At 35.5% G+C, this 22083-nt stretch overlaps 1 protein-coding gene across 8 annotated transcripts in view; it reads left to right on the forward strand.

Moving 5' to 3' along the window:
- CASK (calcium/calmodulin dependent serine protein kinase) overlaps nucleotides 1-22083 on the forward strand; it is a 533324-nt gene that overhangs the window by 477535 nt on the left and 33706 nt on the right. For all 8 annotated transcript variants that reach the window (XM_077145443.1, XM_077145445.1, XM_077145446.1 and 5 more), the window contains exons 14-16: nucleotides 5178-5366; nucleotides 17865-17943; nucleotides 21627-21712. In XM_077145443.1, the coding sequence (XP_077001558.1) occupies nucleotides 5178-5366; nucleotides 17865-17943; nucleotides 21627-21712 (354 nt within the window). The remainder of the gene's footprint in view (nucleotides 1-5177; nucleotides 5367-17864; nucleotides 17944-21626; nucleotides 21713-22083) is intronic.

A 22083-nucleotide genomic window follows, 5' to 3' on the forward strand; every position in this document is an offset into this window, starting at 1 on the left:
ATTTTTAAAAATTTTGTAATTATGGAAAACACATCTGTAGTTGATATGATGAACCTGATTCTGGCAGGTGATCTTTTTCAGTTTGCCTATTATTTATTTTTGTTGTTTTAAAAATCAGATTTATCAAGGTATCACATACAATAAAGTTCTTCAATTTTGTGTGTACAATTTAATGAGTTTTGACAAATGTAAAGAATTGTGAAATATCACCTCAATCATGATATAAACATTTTCATTACTTCAAAAAGTTTCTTCATGCCCCTTTGTCATCAATGCCCTCATATATTTTTAACATTCCCTCTTTCTTGATATAGTTTATTTTCTAGGCTTTTGTGATACCATAACTTATCTAATTTTTGTTTTTTTATTGATATATGTTATATATTCACATACCATGTAATCATCCAAAAGTTAAAATCTGTGGTTCACAATATCATCATATACCTGTGCATTTATCATCACAATCGACTTTTTTTTCTTTTTTGTGAAAAATAACATATATACAAAAAAGCAATACATTTCAAAGCACACTGCAACAATGAGTTGTAGATCAGATTTCAGAGTTTGATATGGGTTACAATTCCACAATTTTAGATTTTTACTTCTAGCTGCTCTAAGATACTGGAGATTAAAAGAAATATCAATATAATGATTCAGCAGTCATACTCATTTGTTAAACCCTACCTTCTCTGTATAACTTCAATATCAACTTTGATCTTTCTTCTGCTCTTTAGGGGTATTTGGGCTATGCCCATTCTAACTTTTTCATGTTGGAAGGAACTGTCAATAACATTGAATAGGGGGATGGAACTAGTTGATATTATAGAGAGATTGGTGCCTCTACATTTCAGGACTTGTCTGATCTGGGGACCGATCTGGAGGTTGTAGGTTTCTGGAAAGTTACCCTAGTGCATGGAACCTTTATAGAATCTTATTTAATGCCCCAGGTATTCTTTAGCATTGGCAGGAATGGTTTTGGTTGGGGTTTGGCAAGCTATGATAGGTAGCAATGTCTAACCGAAGCTTGCATAAGAACAACCTCCAGAATAGCCTCTTGAATCTATCTGAACTCTCTCAACCACTAATACCTTATTTGTTACACTTCCTTTCTCCTTTTTGGTCAGGATGGCATTGTTGATCCCATGGTGCCAGGACCAAGCTCATCCCTGGGAGTCATCTCCCATGCCACCAGGGAGACTATCACCCCTGGATGTCATGTCCCATGTAGTGGGGAGGGCAATGATTTCACTTGCAGAGTTGGGCTCTGAGAGAGAGAGGCCACATCTGTGCAACAAAAGAGGTCCTCCAGAAGTAACTCTTAGGCATACCTATAGGTAGGTTAAGATTTTCAGCTACATACATAAACTTCACAATAGCAAGCCCAAGATCAAGGGCTTGGCCTATTGACTTGGGTGTCCTTTGTGTCTGATATAGTATCAGGGGTTTCCCCAGTGGTAAAGTTTAATAGTTCCATATTTTTTCTCCCATCCCTCAAGGGACTTTACCAATACTTTTTGATTATCTGCTTAATAGACTCTGGGATGTATCCAGACAGTACATTAAGCTATACAGGATTAAAGGACCTCATTCTTATTTTGGGCTCCCTGCATTTGGACTGTTTAAATGAACTATTCAGACAGGTTGAGTTAGATTATGTGCTATAGAAAATTTAGGTTCTGAACAAAATAAACTTTTCTTCCTTTGGTCTCAAAGAGTAGATGAGGTTCTAAAATATAGGCAGTGCAGGCCACAGTGGCTCAGTAGGCAGAGTTCTTGCCTGCCATGCCGGAGACCCGGGTTCAATTCCTGGTGCCTGCCCATGCAAAAAATATATTTTGGGGGCAGTGTGACAGTGGCTCAGTGGCAGAATTCTCGCCTGCCATGCCTGAGACCCCGGTTCTATTCCCAGTGCCTGCCCATGTTAAAAAAAAATTTTTTTTTAAATACAGACAATGTCTTCTTTACCCCTATGTTCTGAATTACCTTAATCCCGACCTGATAAACTTCATTCTTATCTCTAAATACCAGGTTATTTGTATGTAAAACAGCCTCTCCAAATCCAGAAATAACAATTACCCCTCTAGGCCAAATGTGACCGCTATAAGAGCTTAGAATCAAGGCCGCTCTTTTCTTATAACATTATCTAAATGAGACCATACAATGTTTGCTCTTTTGTTTCTGACTTATTTTGCCTCACCAAATGTCCCACAAGTTCATTCACTATGTTGCATGCCTTACAACTTTGTTCATTTTTGTAGCAGTGCACTATTCAATCATATGTATACACCATCATTCACCAATCTTTTTCTCATCAGTGCATCCTTCAGCCACCTCCATTTCTTAGACATCATGTATGATGTCCAAAGTCAATAGTCCATCAACACTCTCAATTTTAGGTAATTTCATTGTTCCCAAGAGAAAGATAACTAATAAGCACACCTTCACCAAATAGAAAATCCAAAACTCCACTTAACTCTTGTTGCTACCCTCATTATTTACCCCTGGTGTTACTGTGGTACTGTTAATGTTTTCCTGTTAAACATAGCCCATAGCCTGCAATAGCAGTTTTCCCCCTGTACCCCAAACTTACACTCTTTATACAAGATTCATACCTTTGCAGTAGTTCATGCAAGAACTTATTAATATTTGTGGTGTTAATTAGTGGAACACAGGGGTCTATACAATCCCTTTCAATCACGTTCACCTTCAATATAGTAATATTACCTACAGACCCACTAGTGAACCGCCTTCACTTCGATCTATTCCCTTACATTTAAGTTCAACCACATTAGCTAACTATTCACCCATGACTAGCTTCCATGAATTTCTATGTCCCCTATATTCTGTATTATAAACCTCTGATTTTACCTTTACTGTGGTCATAACAGTGGAATCATACAGTATCTATCCTTTTGTGTCTGGCTAGTTTCACTCAGCATTATGTCCTCAAGGTTTATCCATCTTGTCATGTGCTTCAGGACATCATTTTGTCTTACTGCTACATAATATTCCATCATATGTCTGTACCACATTTTATTAATCCACTCATCTGTTGATGGGCTCTTGGATTGTGAATAATGCTGCTATGAACATCGGTGGGTAAATGTCTGTGTCTTTCAGCTTTTCTGGGTATATACCAAGTAGTGTCATTGCTGGGTCATGGGGCAACTTGATAATTAGTTTCCTAAGGAACCACCAGACTGTCTTCCATAGTAGCTGTACCATTATACATTCCTACTAGCAGTGTTTAAGTGTCCCAATTTCTCCACATCCTCTCCAACCTTTGTAGTTTCCTGTTTGTTTAATAGTAGCCATCTTATAGGTGTGAGGTGGTATCTCATTGTAGTCTTGATCTGCATTTCCCTCATAGCTAATGAAAATGAGCATCTGTTCATGTGCCTTTGTGCCATCTCTATTTGCTCTTCAGAAAAATGTCTATTCATATGTTTAACCCATTTTATAATTGGGTTGTTTGTTCTTTTGTTGTTGAGTTGTGTAATTTCTTTATGGATACAGGATATCAAATCTTTATCCAATGTGTGATTTCCAAATATTTTCTCCCATTGAGTTAGTTGCTTCTTCACCTTTTTGACAAAGTTGCCGATTATTAATTTTTGCTTTCTGCCTTAAAGCTTAGTTTCTTAAGTGGACAAAATTAAATCGTGAAGAGTGATTTGGCCATGTGGCACAGCCTACACAATTGGGCTCTGGGGCCAGTTCAAGGTGCAGTCAGGGTACTGGTGAGGAAGCCTAGGTCCCAAGAGACATTGTGGAACCCTGCTTTCAAGCCATTCACTACTTAGTGCCCCTTGCTCCCCTCACCCAAATACCAGTTTTGACCAGCCATCTGAGATCTTAGAAATGTCCACCATTTCCATTTGCATCCAGATGCATATATTACTCAAGCTTATGCTCTATATTGATGACAAATCAACATTGTCATCAATGATTTTACCACATCGTTATTTTATTTTTGCATCATATGCATACATACCTTTAAAATTGAAGTAGCCTATTTGATTCCCAGACCATGCACCCCCCCCAAAAAAAAACTTGAAGTAGCCTAGTCATGACCTTGATAAACCTTTAAGTAACTTAAAATACTGAGGGTTATATACTTTTAAAGCAATTTTAATTTCATTTCATGATCTCCAGATATTTCATTACCACAAAGATCATAGATTAAAATGGAACTTATTCTACTAAAATAGAATAAATAAATCTATAGTAAATAAATAAATGTATAGTAAACATGCAAGAAAATATAAACGGTTCGAAGTTCTAAACATACTGATGCTCAGCTGTAAATTATCTTTGAGATAGAAATTTCAAATGTTCATGCCTATTAAAAGCTGTTTTTAGGACAACACAAAAAGAGCAGTAAGTGGAGAGGTATCCTTTTTAGGGAAGGAAACACGGGACATTTATTATTCAAGTTCACCCAGATGACATAAGTAGACATCAATACAAAGAAATTGCTTTTTCTTAAAGGGCTTTGTAAAAAGAAGTCATAATAATTATTGTCAACTTATTTTTCACTTAGGCAAGTGCTCCAAAGATAGAAATAAACAAAAACAGTAGATGGGTTTAGATTTTAAGAATTCTATATCATATGTGATGTTTTGAAAAATTATATTTTTTTGGATACGATTGTATATATGTTTATTTCTTTTACTAAGTTGTATGTTTTAAATTATATTCAACCTTTATGTTATGTAAAAATGTTTTTAATACAATCTATGAAATATATTTGCTTAATACACCAATTATTGAACTGTTTCTTATGGTTACTGTACAATTTTAATCCTCAACACAAATTTGCCAGCTCTACTTATAAATAATTCTTTTTCCTAAGTTACTTGAAATTACATTATAAATCAGCCTTTCTTTGAACAGTTTAATTGGGAACTTTTTTGTAACATCAGACAGTGCCTGTAACCCAGGTAATCAACAAATTTATACATTCATTAATTCACTCATTCATTCATTTTTTATAAAACCCATCTAATATGATTATTTGTTATGAAGAAATTTGGTTTTATCTAGATGTAATGCTGTGTTCTCTTTGGATGAAAGATACCTTTGGGAGGCAAATAATAATTTTTTTATGTTTATATTATAGATTTCTGATGAAATAGTAATATTACTAATATTTTACTTCCTTCATAAAATGATAGGCCTTACTTCAGACTCATGATGTAGTGGCGCATGAAGTTTATAGTGATGAAGCTTTGAGAGTCACACCTCCTCCCACCTCTCCCTATTTAAACGGCGATTCTCCAGAAAGCGCTAACGGAGACATGGATATGGAGAATGTGACCAGAGTTCGTCTGGTACAGTTCCAAAAGAACACAGATGAACCAATGGTAAGTAGGACAAAAAGTTCTCTAAATTCTCACAAAATCCCAGTGTGAGTTAGATCATCTAACTTCTACTTGTACTTCTAGGGGGTGGAGAGTGAAGGACATGGATAGTTTTAAAGAAATCAGTTTCCAGATCCTCAGTTTCCCCCTAAAATACTTTTTCCTAGGATTGCTCTGCCTAACACAGTCCCTTAGTACTGGTTCTCCTTGACATCTTTCCTTTCTCAATCCCCCTCCAACTTTAAAAATGAAAATTGTGCATTACCCCAGAGTGTAAAAATTTCTGGGGCAACAAAGAAAGGGACAATTTGAGATATTGGTATTGATATTGAGAAAGTGGAAAAGCAACTTTTACAGATCTCATGGTTTCCAGATCTTTTGCCTTAAACAAAATTAGAGGAAGACTTAATTCAGAAAGCATTCCAAAAGTTGAGTAACATTGCTAAAATAAAATTCCTTCCATTCCCAACTGCCTATTTAATATCAATACATTCTTTAAGAGCTTAGGAATAGAGTTGGAATAGAATTGATCCTGAACAGTGCCTCATTCTCATAGAATTCTTATAGATTGGAAATATCAAGGAAAGTTCACCTTAATCTTAACTGAACAAAAGCAAGGGGGTCAGTGGGAGACTGTTCAGGTAAGCCAAACAGCATGTGCAGAGACCTTGTAGTGAGAAGACTCTTAGCATGGTTTCAAAGTAAAAAGAAGGCACTGTAGCTGGACCATAGAGAACAAGGTGAGTGACAGGAACTGGACCACACATGTATTAAAAAACATGTTAAAAACTCTCTTATATTGTGAGCCATTATTGCACACCACATATGGACTGTATGTGTATGAAGATTTGTTAATAAAAATATTTTTTTAACTCTATCTTAAAAACAGTGATAGGCTATTGAAGAGTTTTAAGCAAGGAGATAAGATCAGATTTTCATTTTGGAAATATCACTCTAGAGAATGGATTAGAGGGAGACAAGAGTGACTATAGGGAGACCAGTTAAGAGGCTGTTTGTGCACTAGTGCAGGGGAGAGATGATAGGACTCTGAATTAGAGGGCTGGATGCCAAGATGAAAAGAAGTGAACAGATTTAAAAAATAATGAAAGAGTAAAAATCAGTAGGCCTAGATAATGGATTGATAATGGGACTGAGGGAGAAGCAAGTAGCAAGGATGACCCTGACCTTGAGACTTGCATAACTGTGTAGACAGAGAATACTAAAAATGTTCCGAGGTTTGGGGTACATTGACTACAGTAACTTCAGACAACAGCTACAATACAATTCCGACTCTTCCTAGAGTTAGTTAGGCCAGACCCCACAGGTTAAGGGCAGTCCTCAACAAGATTGCCCTTCAGGTACCAGTGGCAAATTTGGGGGCCCAGGCCTACCTGCATTTCTGACCAACTGGCTATAGATTCAGGAGTTCCCACCACTGCCTTAGATTTTATCATTCCCTGGAATGACTCACAAAACTCATTGAAAGCACTATGCTTATGATTTTAGTTTTATTATAGCGAAAAGGATACAAATAAGGAAAAACCAAAAGAAGAGACACATAGGGCAAGGTCTGGGAGAGTCTCAAACTCAAGCTTCCATGTTCTCTCCACGTAGAGTCAGCAGAATGCATCATCCTTCCAGCACAGTGATGTCATTATCAATCATGGAAGTTGACCCAACCTTCAATTATCCAGTTTTTATTACCGTTTCATTCATAGGCATGATTGGTGGAATCAGTGCCCACATAGCTGAACTCAATTTCCAGCCCCTCTCCCCTTTCCAGAAAGTCAGACTGATAAGACCTGTCTCAAAGCCCCAACCCCCAATCAAATGGTTGGTCTTTCTGGTATGGTCAGCCCCTTACCCCCACCCCTGATCAACTCATCATGGGAAATTCCAAAGACTTAGATGTTACCCTAACCCACGACAAAGGGCATTCCTCTTTATGAGTACACATTTATTACTATATGAGCCGTGGTGAGGGAGTGGTCATTTCCTTAGGAAAAATGAGTCATTCATTTGTATATTTTCCTCAAACCATACAAAAGGGATATTGGGATATAGAAAAACAATTACTTAATAAAGTTGCCCAGTTGCCTTCCAAATTAAAGAAAGAATTACAGAGCAGTGTTCCTATGACCACAATTCCCAGAAAGCCCTCAATTCCAGACGTTTTAGTTTGTAATTCTCATTCATTGTTAGTACCTGTTATACCATATTATCCCAGCACTTGTAGCAGGCAAGGGACATATGGATCACCTCAAATCTGTCTTCCAGTATTCTTCAAGTAACTCCTTGGCTTATGAGCATGGGTAGCAGTAATGTTTGATTTCTTGGGCAACCCACTTCATGTCATTGGACCTCACTTTACTCATCTCTAAAAGATTATTTGACTAAATGACCCCCAAGATTCCACCCAGATCTGAAAGTCTATTATTCCATTCATTCATTTTATATGTACATTTGCTCATTCATCAGATGTTTTATGTTTAAGTGCCCACTGGGTGCCGAAGCAGATGCCAGTGGCATTGTGACAGATAAGACAGACATGGCACCTACCTTCCTAGAGCTCACTTGCCACAGGGATACCTACATTAAACAAATAAATATGCAGTTTAGCACACTTTATTTAGCAAGAACAATTATGACGGAATTATAGAAAAGAAAAGGCTGTCACAGAGGCAGGAAGAAAGGGCGATGTTCAACCAAGCAAAGCAGATAGGGAGGTGGAAGGGATTAAGAAGTAAGCCCAATGTGATTGTGGTTGAAAGGGGAAGTTTAGGGTCATGTATGTCACTAGAAGGAAAACTAGAGGATAAAACATGGGACTGTATAAAATAGTGAACTTTGTTGTGGATGATGACTGTGGTTAAACATACAAATAAAAGAAAGTTCTTCTATGAACTAAAAATAAGGAACTTTCAAAAGTGTCTTGTAATCATCATGTTGTGAAGCAGTCTGATGGCAGTTACTTGCTCTTTTATATGAATTCTTATTACACAGAAACATCGGTTGAGAAAAAGTATAAAACTATATCCTTGAGTTACTTTTTCAGAAAGCGTTAAAATGGCCTTAAGTCGCCCATAAAATTCTCCTCAAAGAAGGCCTTCTCTTCTGTGATCCAAGTGAAGGTGTGTAAACTACTAGAACTACTAATTGAGTTTAGTAAGATTGCAAAATACAAGATTGATATATAAAACTCAATTGTATTTCTGTATTGTAGCAGAAAAAATAGAAATTCAAATTTTAAAAATACCATCTACAATAACATTAAAAATATGAACTATATAGAGATAAATCTAACAAAATATGTAAAAAGGCATCTACCCTGAAAACTACTAAATATTGCAGAGAGAAGTTTTAAAACCAAAATAAGAATGATATAAGGCTGATAGGTCAGAAGACTCAATATTTTGTTAATATGCCAGTTCTCCCAAATTACTATATATACAGGCAGTCGTCACTTTGCCAAGTACTATATTAACTGAAACATGTCCATATCAGAGTTGTACAAGCAAGTTGCCATATGCATGTGTTTCAGTTAACATGGTACCATGCAAAAGTGTGAAGTACCTGTGTTCATTGGAATCCCAATCAAAATTCCAGCATAATTTTTGCAAAAATTGGCACACTAAATCTAAAATTATTGGAAATAAATGAAAAGCCTAAAATTTTTTATAATTTTTTTAAACTTTTTTTATTAATTAAAAAAATTAACAAACAAAACATTAAGATATCATTCCATTCTACATATACAATCAGTAATTCTTAATATCATCACATAGTTGCATATTCATCATTTCTTAGAACATTTGCATCGATTTAGAAAAAGAAATAAAAAGACAATAGAAAAAGAAATAAAACGATAATAGAGAAAAAAAGATTATACATACCATACCCCTTACCCCTCGCTTTCATTTACCACTAGCATTTCAAACTAAATTTAACATTTGTTCCCCCTATTATTTATTTTTATTCCATATGTTCTACTCTTCTGTTGATATAGTAGCTAAAAGGAGCAATGGACACAAGGTTTTCACATTCACAGAGTCTCATTCTGAAAGCTGTATCATTGTTCAATCATCAAGAAACATGGCTACTGGAACACAGCTCTACGTTTTCAGGCAGTTCCCTCCAGCCTCAAAAAGCCTAAAATTTTTGATAAAAGTAAAATAAAGTTGCAGCAGTAACACTATCTGATTTCAAGACTTATTAAAAGGCTACAGTAATCAAGGCAATGTGATGTTGGAATAAAGATAAACAAATAGATCAATGAAACATAATAGCGTTTCCAAAAAGATCCACACATATATGAACAATTGAGTTTCCACAAAGTTGCAAGTGGAATTCAATGGGAAAAGGCTAGACTTTGTAACAAATGGTACTGAAAAATTAGCTTGTATCCATATCTTTCACCATATACAAAAGTTAGCTCAAAATGGATCAAAAACCTAAATGTAAAACCTAAAACTATTAAACTTTTAGGAGAAAATCTTTCTGACCTTAGGCTAGGCAAATATTTCTCAGAAACAACACCAAAAGCAGGATCCATAGAACAAATGGATAATTGCACTTCACCAAAATTTAAGACTTTTGTTCTTCAAAAGACACTTTTTTAAAACTTTTTTATTGTATATGATAACATATATACAAAGCAAAGAAATAAAAAAGCAATAGTTTTCAAAGCACTCTTCAACAAGTAGTTACAGGACAGATCCCAGGGTTTGCCATAGGCTACCATGCGATCCTCTCACATTTTTCCTTCTAGCTGCTCCAGAATATAGGAGGCTAGAGGGCTTAAATATTTTTTTATCATCATAATCAACTTTTTTCTTTCTTTTTTTTGTGAAAAGTAACATATATACAAAAAAGCTATAAATTTTGAAGCATAACACCACAATTAGTTGTAGAACATATTTCAGACTTTGACATGGGTTACAATTCCACAATCTTAGGTTTTTACTTCTAGCTGCTCTAAAATACTGGAGACTAAAAGAGATTATCAGTTTAATGATTCAGCATTCATAATCATTTGTTAAATCGTATCTTCTCTGTATAACTCCACCATCACCTTTGATCTTTCCATGCCTCTCTTTAGGGATATCTGGGCTATGGCAGTTCTAAATGTTTATATGGGAAGGGTCTGTCACTAATATGGGGTAGGGAGATGGAATTATCTGATGTTCTGGAGAGGTTGGGCTAGGTTTCAGGTATTATCTGGACCAGTGACCCATCTGGAGGTTGTAGGTTTCTGAAAAGTTACTCTAGTACATGGAACCCTTATGGAATCTTATATATTACCCTAGGGGTTCTTTAGGATTGGCTGGAATGGTTCTGGTTGGGGGTTCGCAGGTTATGATAGGTAGCAAGGTCTACCTGAAGCTTGCGTAACAGCAACCTCCAGAGTAGCCTCTCAGCTCTATTTGAACTCTCTCTGCCACTGATACTTTATTAGTTGCACTTCTTTCCCCCCCCTTTTGGTCAACATGTAATTGTTGATCCCACAGTGCCAGATCTGGATTCATCCCTGGGAGTCATCTCCCACATCACCAGGGAGACTTTCACCCCTGGATGTCATGTCCCACGTAGCAGGAGGGCAATGATTTCACTTGCAGAGTTGGGCTTAGAGAGGGTGAGGCCACATCTGAGCAACAAAAGCGGTCCTCCAGAAGTGACACTTAGGTATGCCTATAGGTAGTCTAAGCTTCTCCACTACCTACATAAGTTTCACAAAAGTAAGCCTCATGATTGAGGGCATGGCCTATTGATTTGGGTGTCCCTAAAGTTTGACACCATATCAGGATTCCCTGATGGTGAGGTTTAATAGTTCCATATTCTTTCTCCCCTCCCTCAAGGGACTTTGCCAATAGGTCTTGATTATCTGTTTAATATACTCCAGGATGTTTCCAGGCATTACAATAATCTATACAGGATTCAAGGACCTCATTCTTATTTTGTGCTCCCTGTGTTTCAGTTGTTCAAATGAGCTATACAGATAGGTTGAATTAGATTATGCACTGCAGAAAATTTCAGTTCCATATCATATAAACCTTTCTTCCATTGATCTCAAAGAGTATGTGTGGTTCCAAAATATAGATATTGTCTTCCTTACTCCTATGTTCTGAATTACTTTAACCCCAGCCTGTTTGGTTTCGTTCTTATGTCTAAATATCAGGTTATATACATATAACAGCCTCTCAAAATCCAGAAATAGTAATCACCACTCCGGACTTAATGTGTCTGCTCTAAAACCTTACAGTCTAGGCCCCAGTTTTCTTATAAGCATTTCTAAAGGAGACCATACCATTGTTGTTCTTTTGTTTCTGGCTTATTTTGTCTCGCCAAATGTCCCACATGTTCATTCATATTGTTGCATGCCTCACGACATTGTTCCTTTTTGTAGCAGCACAACCTTTGTTCATCAGTATAAACCATCGTTCACCATCTACTTCTCCATCAGTGCATTCTTCAGCCACCTGCATTCATCAGGCATCATGTAGAAGGCACAAATTCCACAGTTCATCAACATTCTCAATTTTAGATAATTTCATTGTTCCCAACAGAAAGAAAACCAATAAACACACCCTTGCCAAATAAGAAATCTAAACCTCTTCTTAACTCTTGTCCCTGACCCCATTATTTACCTCTGCTGTTGCTGTGGTAGTGCTGATGGTTTCCTTTTGAACATAGCTCATAGCTTGCAATAGCAGTTTTCCCCTGTACCCTGGACTTTAACACTCTTTATACAAGAATAGTATCTTTGAAGAAATTCTTATGAGAATTCATTCATATTTCTAGTGTGAATCAGTGGGACACATAGGTCTGTACAACCCCTTTCAATCTTGTTCATCTTCAATATGATAATATTACTTCTAGACCCACTAGAGAATCACCTTCACTCCTATCAATTCCCTTACATTGGAGTTCAACCTCATTAGCTAACCACTCACCCATCTCTAGCTTCTATGTGTCTCTAAGTCCCCTATATTCTGTATTATAACCCTCTGATTATACCTTTATGCTGGTTATAAAAGTGGAATCATACAATATCTATCCTTTTGTGTCTGGCTAATTTCGCTCAGCATTATGTCCTCAAGGCTCAGACATCTTGTCATGTGCTTCAGGACGTCATTTTGTCTTACTGCTGCATAATATTCCATATTTTGTTGATCCATTCATCTGTTGATGGGCATTTGGTTTGTTTTCATCTTTTGGCGATTGTAAATAATGCTACTATGAACGTTGGTGTACAAATATCTGTTTGTGTCATTGCTTTCAGCTCTTCTGGGTATATACCAAGTAGTGGTATTGCTGGGTCATAGGGCAACTTGATATTTAGTTTCCTAAGGAACCACCAAATTGTCTTCCATAGTGGCTGCACCATTGTACATTCCCACCAGCAGATTATGTGTCCCAGTTTCTCCACATCCTCTCCAACATTTATAGTTTCCTGTTTGTTTAATAGCAGCCATTCTTGTAGGTGTGAGTTGGTATCTCATTATAGTCTTGATCTGCATTTCCCTTATACCTTTTGAGCCATCTGTATTTGTTCTTCAGAAAAGTGCCTGTTCATATCTTTAGCCTGTTTTATAATTGGGTTGTTTGTTCTTTTGTTGTTGAGTTATATGATTTCTTTGTATATACAGGAAATCAAACCTTTGTCCAATACATGATTTCCAAATATTTTTGCCCATTGAGTTAGCAGCCTCTTTACCTTTAGACAAAGTCTCTTGAGGTGAAGAATCATTTGATTTTGAGGAGTTACCATTTATCTATTTTTTCTTTTGTTACTTGTGCTTTGGATGTAAAATTTAGGAAGCTACCTCCTATTACTAGGTCTTGAAAGTGTTTCCCTACATTTTCTTCTAGAAGCTTTATGGTGCTAGCTCTTACATTTAGGTGTTTGATCCACTTTGAATTGATTTTTGTGTAGGGTGTAAGATAGGGGTCCTCTTTTATTCTCTTGGCTACTGATATCCAGTTCTTCCATGCCCAATTATTGAAGACTATTTTGTCTCAGTTCAGAGGATTTGGGGGCCTTTTCAAAAATCAGTTGACCTGGGCGGGCCACGGTGGCTCAGCAGGCAAGGACGCTTGCCTGCCATGCCAGAGGACCTGGGTTCGATTCCCGGTGCCTGCCCATGTAAAAAAAAAAAAAATCAGTTGACCATAGATTTAGTTGTCTATTTCTGCACTCTTGATTCGATTCCATCAGTCAGTCCTTCTGTCTTTGTGCCAGTACCATGCTGTTTTGACCACTGTGGCTTTATAGTAGGCTTTAAAATCAGGGAGTGTTAATCCTCCCACTTAGTTCTTCTGTTTTAGGACACGTTTACCTATTTGGGGTCTCATTCTCTTCCAGACGAATTTGGTAGTTAGCTTTTCCAAATCTTCAAAGTAAGTTGTTGGAATTTTGATTGGTACTCTGTTGAATCTGTACATGAATTTGGGGAGAATTGACATGTTAACTATATTTAGCCTTCTTACCCATGAGCAGGGAATGTCTTTCCACCTATTTAGATCTCCTTTGATTTCTTTTAGCACTGTTATGCAGTTTTCTGTGTACAAGTCATTTACATCCCTAGTTAAGTTCATTCCTAAGTATTTGATTGTTTTAGTTGCTACTTTGAATGGAATTTTTTCCTTAACTGACTCTTCAGCTAGGTCATTGCTTGTGTATAGAAATGTTACCGATTCTTGCATATTAATTTTATATCCCACTACCTTGCTGAATTTGTTTATTAGCTCAAGTAACGTTGCTATAGGTTTCTCAGGATCTTCCAACTATAGTATCATATAGTCTACAAATAATGAGAGTTTTACTTCTTCCTTTCCAATTTGTATGCCTTTTATGTCTTTGTCCTGCTTGATTGCTCTAGCTAGAACTTCTAGCACAGTGTTGAATAATAGTGGTGACAGTGGGCATCCTTGTCTTGTACCTGATCTTAGGGGAAAAGCTTTTAGTCTCTCTCTATTGGGTATGATGCTGGCTATCGGTTTTTGATATATTCCCTTTATCACATTGAGGTAGTTACCTTTGATTCCTGTCTTTTAGAGTGTTTTTATCAGAAAAGGATGCTGAATTTTGTTGAATGCTTTTTCAACATCAATTGAGATGATCATGTGATTTTTTTTCCTTTTGATTTGTTAATGTGCTGTTTAACATTAATTGATTTTCTTGTGTTGAACCATCCTTACACTCCTGGTATAAACCCCACATGGTCATGGTGTATAATTTTTTTAATGTGCTGTTGGATTTGATTTGCTAATAATTTCTTGAGAATTTTTTCATCTATGTTCATTAGGAAGATTAACCTGTAGTTTTCCTTTCTTATAGCATCTTTACCCAGTTTTTTTTTTTTTTTTTTGAGGTGCAGAAGCATTTGATTTTGAGGAGTTCCCACTTATCTATTTTTTCTTCTGTTACTTGTGCTTTGGGTGTAAAGTTTAGGAAACTGCCTCCTATTACTAGGTCTTGAAGGTATTTCTCTACATTTTCTTCTAGGAGCTTTATGGTGCTAGTATTAAAATGGTATTAAATGATATTCATTCATAAAATGAGTTAGGCAGAGTTCCTTTTTCCTCAATTTTTTGGAAAACTTTGAGCAGGATTAGTGTTAGTTCTTTCTGGAATATTTGATGAAATTACCCTGTGAAGCTATCTGGCCTTGAGCTTTTCTTTGTAGGAAGATTTTGATGACTGATTGAATATCTTCACTTGTGATTGGTTTGTTGAGATCTTCTATTTCTTCCTGAGTCAGTGTAGCTTGTTTGTGTGTCTCCAGGAATTTCCCCATTTTATCTAAGTTGTCTAGTTTGTTGGCATATACTTGTTCATAGCATCCTCTTATGATTTCTTAGCAGTGCTAATCTCGATCTACCTTATTCAGCCATCTTCCTGGAAGTCCCCCAAAAGACACTTTTAAGTGTTGAAAAGGCAAGCCACAGACTAGGAGAAAATTGTTGCCAACCATTTATCTGATTAGGGACTTGTATCCAGAATATATAAAGGACCCTCAAAACTCAATAAGAAAAAAATAAACAACCCAGTTTTTAAAATGTGCAAAAGAGTCAGATACTTAAGCAAAGAAGATAGACAGATGTCAAATAAGCACATGAATAACATCAACATCACTACGCAGTAGGGAAATGCAAATCAAAATCAACTACAACCCTATTAGAATGGCTAAAATTAAAAAAGACTAACCATACTGAGTGTTGGCGAGGTTGTGGAACAACTGTAACTCTCATACATTGCTGGTGGGAATGTAAAATGGTACAACCACTTTGAGAAACAGATTGGCAGTTTCTTAAACGTGTACCTACCATATGCAGTTATTCTACTCCTAGGCATTTTCCCAAGAGAAAAGGAAATATATCTCCATTTAACACACTTGTACTAAAATAAAAATTAAAAAAATAAAATAAATAAAGTAAAATCCTTGTACATGAACATTCATAGCAGCTTCATTTGTAATAGCCTGAAACTGGAAACAGTTTGATGGGTGGATAGATGAACTGATTGATCCATACAAAGGAATATTGCTCAGCAAGAAAAGAAAAGAACTGTTGACATGCAGCAACATGGATGAATCTTAAAATAATGTTAATGAGTGTAAACAAAACAGACATAAGAGTGTATACTATATGATTCCATTTATATCAAATTCTAGAAAATACAAACTAATCTATAGTCAGCAAAGACCATCAGTGGTTTCTTGGGGATGGTTGGAGACATGGAGGGAGGGATGAGAGGGAGGGGTTACCTACAGGCATGAGGAAACTTTTGTGAATGATGGATATGTTCACTGTCTTGATTGTGGTAATTGTTTTATAGGTGTATGCGTATGTCAGACTTATCAAATTGTACATTTTAAATATGTGTGTCAATTCTACATCAGTAAAAACTTTTTGAAAAAAGATTGGGGAAGGTAACAGAGAAGCTTAGACTATCTTAAGACATACCTAAGAGTTACTTCTGGAGGACCTCTGTTGTTGCTCAGATGTGGCCTCACTCTCTCTAAGCCCAACTCAGCAAGTGAAATCATTGCCCTCCCCCCTATATGGGACATGACATCCAGGGGTGAAAGTCTCCCTGGCGACATGGGAGATGACTCCGAGGGATGAATCCAGACCTGTCACCATGGGATCAACAATTCCGTCCTGTCCAACAGGGGGGAAAAGTGTAATTAATAAAGTATCAGTGGCAGATAGAGTTCAAATAGAGTCTAGAGTCTACTCTAGAGGTTGCTCTTATGCAAGCTTTAGGTAGACCTTGCTACCTATCATAACCTGCGAACCCCCAACCAGAACCATTCCAGCCAATCCTAAAGAACCCCTAGGGTAATATATAAGATTCCATAAGGGTTCCATGCACTAGCGTAACTTTCCAGATGGGCTCCTGGTCCAGATAAGTGCTGAAATATAGCCCATCCTCTCCAGAACATCAGATAGTTCCATCTCCCTACCCCATATTAGTGACAGCTCCTTCCAATATGAAAAATTTAGAATTGCCATAGCCCAAGCACCCTAAAGAGAAGCATGGAAAAATCAAAGGTGATGGTGGAGTTATACAGAGAAGATAGGATTTAACAAATGAATACGAATGCTGAATCATTAAATTGATTTCTCTTTTAGTCTCCAGTATTTAGAGCAGCTAGAATTAAAAATTGTGAAATTATAATCCATGTCAAACTTTCTGAAATACATTCTACAACTAATTGTGGTGCTGTGCTTTGAAATTTATAGCTTTTTTGTATATATGTTATTTTTCACAAAAAAAAGTTGATTGTGATGATAAAAATATATTTAAGCCCTCTAGCCTCCTATTTTCTGGAGCAGCTAGAAGGAAAAGTATGAGAAAATTGTATGGTAGCCCATGACAAACTCTTAGGTCTGTCCTGTAACTACTTGTTGAAGAGTGCTTTGAAAACTATTGCTTTTTTATTTCTTTACTTTGTGTATATGTTATACTATACAATAAAAAAAGTTTAAAAAAAAACTTAACAGGTGTTCAAACTGTAGACAGCTCAGCATGTAACGGCGAATAGCACATGGTTCAATATCTGATTGTTGTGCTTGAGATGAATGGAAACAGTTAAAATTAAAACTGAAATGTCAGGTACTATAACCCATGCCAATCTTTAAAATCTATAACTACTTGTTAAAATATACGTAGAAATGTATTGCTTTTTTGTATATATTTTATATTTCACAATTTAAAAAGTTAAAAAAGAAATGATTGGACAACATGGAAAGTAATTATATTAGAAAATTAAAAAGCACTATATAAAATGAATGTATACTACTACTTTAGCATCAGAACCCAAAAATACAGTTATTGCCATGTCTTGGTGGAGAAATGGATTATTTTCTCCTCTATTTTCATATTTTCTTTAATGTTTTCCTAACTTTAAATAAAATATCTAAATCAACATCAGAAATATAAAAAGGAGAACTGTTCTTTCATAGTAATTCTACTTTTACTTAATTTTTTTACAGGGGATTACTTTAAAAATGAATGAGCTAAATCATTGTATTGTTGCAAGAATTATGCATGGGGGCATGATTCATAGGCAAGGTAAGTTTTGTATGTAATTCTTTCCTTTCTCTTTTTTTTTTCTGTAGCCTAGTAAAGAAAGTATTCTTTATGACCCATATAAAAGATCTGTTTAATTTATGGTTCATATAAAAGATCTATTTAATTTAACTTTGGTCGTAATCACACTGTTGGGTGCCTTTTGTTCTTACACATCCGTATGCTCCAGTCTGTGGATAACGGAAGGAGGAGGGTGTATTAGAGTTCTGTTGCTGAAGCATCTCTGGACCACTGTTTGGATCATGACTTATTAGAGACCATAAGAGAGAAAACAAAATATCACATATTGCTCCAGGATGTAAAGAAGACATCTATTCTAGGATATATGACCTATATATAAAAAGTTAAATGACAATTAAAGAACTGCTTTCTTATTTATTCAAAACTGAGATATACTGTCTATAAATTAGGAAATTACAGAGTTAGGTGAATAATAAAACAAAACTTAAATGTTAAAATAAGAAATATCAAATCCATGATTAAATTCTTAGTACCTGATACTGTAAGTACAATTATTCTCAGCAGGGAATTCAGCTGAGGCCTGGAATAGACAAAGAAGCATTTTGGGGGGAACTGAAACTTCAATTAACTCTAGAGGATGGGCAAGATTTGAACAGGTAGAGGAAAAACATGTAAATTTCAGCTCCTGTTTGAAGGGACTGAGTTATAATATGCATTAATATTTAAAGGCTACTCCAAATATTATTCTCCTGGCAGACTCCCTTTCTTTGAGATAGGGTTTATTTTTTAATTTACCACTCCTTTCCTTATTCCCAGACAGCAAGAAGTAGCATCCTATAAGCATTTTAGAAGTCTTACTCTCCCCTTTAAGGATGATCACTGGGTACACAAGATGGCTTCTAACATCATTGTTGCTTTCAGGGAAACCTTTGTAGTCTTAGCACACTGACTGTGTACAGGACTCACAAGAGGATATTCAGTTTTAGATTCTAGTATTATTTTGTTTGTTATTTTTTTAATAATTTACTATAAATTCAGTAAAGTCACAATGTCATCATTTTTCTTGTATTACTACACTGACTAGGACCACCGGTCTTTAATAAAATTGGTGTGGTGATATCTGTGCCCTGTTTTTTAAAAGGAATCTTTCTGGTGTTTCCCCTTAAGAATATTTACTACAGAGACATTTCATTAGAACTAAGGAAGTTCCCTTATATTCTTTGTTGCTGGTTATATTTATTACAATTGGGTATTAATTTTATCAAAAGCCTTTTCTCTATCAGCTGAGATGATCGTTTGTATGGTAAATGACTTATAAAGATTTCCTAATGATAAACCACACTGTGTTTCTCAGCTTAGTCGTTTGTGTATTCTTTTTATGTATTGTTCGATTCTTTGCACTAATGTTTTGCTTATAATTTTTGTATTTTTGATTATGATTGAGACTGGCCTGTAGTTAATTTTCTTTTCTTGAGTTTCTCTGTCTGGTTTTAGTTTCAAAGTTATACTGGCTTCGTAACATGACTTGGAGAGCCTTCCCTCTTCATCAGTTCTTTGAAAGGCTTAGTAAAGAAATGTTGAAATGATTTTTCCCTTGAAAGTTTGGTAGAACTTGACTATAAAATTATCTGGGCAACACCTAGAGCAATATATAAGGTTCCACAGGTTAGACCTTGCTACCTATCATAACCTGCCAACCCCCAACCAGGACCATTCCAGCCAATCCTAAAGACACCTAGTGCAATATATAAGATTTCCATAAGGATTCCATGCACTAGAGTAACTTTCCAGAAACCTACAACCTCCAGATGGGTCCCTGGTCCAGATAAGTCCTGAAACCTAGCCCAGCCTCTGCAGAACATCAGATAGTTCCATCTCCTTACCCCATATTAGTGACAGACCCTTCCAATATCAAAAATTTAGAATTGCCATAACGCAAACACCCCTAAAGAGAGGGATCGAAAGATCAAAGATGGTGGTGGAGTTATACAGAGAAGATAGGATTTAACAAATGAATATGAATGCTGAATCATTAAATTGATATCTCTTTTAGTCTCCAGTATTTTAGAGCAGCCAGAAGTAAAAACCTAAAATTGTGGAATTGTAACCTATGTCAAACTCTGAAATATGTTCTACAACTAATTGTGGTGCCGTGCTTTGAAACTTGTAGCTTTTTTGTATATATGTTATTTTTCACAAAAAAAGAAGGAAAAAAAGTCGATTGTGATGATAAAAAAAATATTTAAGCCCTCTAGCCTCCTATATCCTGGAGCAGCTAGAAGGAAAAATACGAGAGGATTGTATGGTAGCTCATGACAAACTCTGGGATCTGTCCTGTAACTACTTGTTGAAGAGTGCTTTGAAAACTACAACTTTTTTATTTCTTTGCTTTGTATATATGTTAATACTATACAATAAAAAAAAGTTAAAAATCAAAAAAAAATGATCTGGGCCTGGTGTTTCGAGGGAAATTTTTTGTTTGTTTTTACAGCTTCTTCAGTTTCTTTAACATTCATAAGGTTATTCAGGCTTTCTGTTTCTTGAATGAGTTTTAGTAAATTACATTTTTAGAAATGTTATCTATTTTATCTAAGTTTTTTTAAAATTACTGTAGTAAGCTTGTTCATGTTATTATCCTATCTTGTTATATTCTCTGCCATCTCTGTAACTATGTCCTCTTGTTCATTCCTAATATTGTTTATTTGTGCCTTTTTCTTGATCATCCTTGACAGAGGTTTGTTCAAAAACCATTTTGGGTTTTATTCTCTCTGTTGTATATGTTCTATTTCATTGATTTCTGCCTAATCTTTATTACCTCTTTCTTTCTACTTATATTGCTTTTGTCTAACTTTTTAAGTTAGACACTGAGTTCATTAATTCTTAGCCTTTCTTCTTTTCTAATATATGGATTCAAGGCTAAAATCTCCCTGTACTGTTTTATTGGTATCCACCAGTTTTGATATGTAGCAGTTTTCTTATAATTCAGTTCTGTGTTTTTTATTTCCCACTATGATAATTTTCATTTACCCATAAGTTATTTAGAAGTGTTTTTTATGACCAAATATAAGGGCATTTTCTCTATATCTTTTTATAATTTACTTTTAACTTAATTGCATTCTGGTCAGAGAATGTGGTCTAACCCCATCTCTTTGAGATTTTTTGAGACTTGCTTTAAATTATAGTATTTTAGTCATTTTTGTAAATGGCTCTGTGTGCTGCTTTAGTTGTTGGATGCAGAATTCTTGATATGATGATTGGCTTGGGATTATTAGTTTTCTTGTTTAAATCTTCTGTATCTTGACTAATTTGAGGTCTGTCTGACCCATCAATAATTGAGAGAGAGATGTTGAAATATCTCATAATGTGGTAGAGGTTTTCTATTTCTATCCGTAGAACTCTTAATTTTGGCTTCTTGTATTTGAAGCTATTTTATTAGGTACGTACCGGTGTCTGGTGATTATGTTTATTCTTAATAATACTTTGTGCTTAAAACCTATTTTATCTAGCATTAATATAGTTGTTCCAGCTTTACTTTAGTGTTTTCTATCGTATCTTCTTCCATCCTTTTATATACAACCATTCTGTACCTATTTCTGAAATATTGGCCTTCAAATTTTTTTAAATTATTACATTGCTCCCTTTGGATTTTTATTATTATAAAAGTGTATATCATTTCCTGTTTATAATTTTATGTAATTTCTTAGGTACGCTTCATGTTGGTGATGAAATTCGAGAAATCAATGGCATCAGTGTAGCTAACCAGACAGTGGAACAGCTGCAAAAAATGCTTGTAAGGAAATGAAAGTTTTCCTTTTTATTTTTCTAAGATTGACGTTTAGTTTGTTAGCTTGTCTTTTAGTGAACAAATAAAGGTATTCTTTTGTAATCAGTGTATCTCAGGTACTATCACTTGTGTGAACTTGAACTTATGCAATATTCATATAAGCTGACAACTAAGAAAATGTTTATATTCAATAGAGTTTGGAAACTTTTTGCCCATCTTTGGGCTTTAATACTCTTTTTTCATTCTTTTTCTCTTGTTTTTTATCAAGCAGATTTTTAAGAAAAACTTTTCCAGTTGTTTGTACATGTGAACAAATGTCTCACTGACCTCAACTCTACTGCCATCAGCAATATCAGAAACCTCTTTCCTGTTTAGCT

This window comes from Tamandua tetradactyla, chromosome X (assembly GCF_023851605.1).
Source record: "Tamandua tetradactyla isolate mTamTet1 chromosome X, mTamTet1.pri, whole genome shotgun sequence".
Classification (NCBI taxonomy): Eukaryota; Metazoa; Chordata; class Mammalia; order Pilosa; family Myrmecophagidae; genus Tamandua; species Tamandua tetradactyla.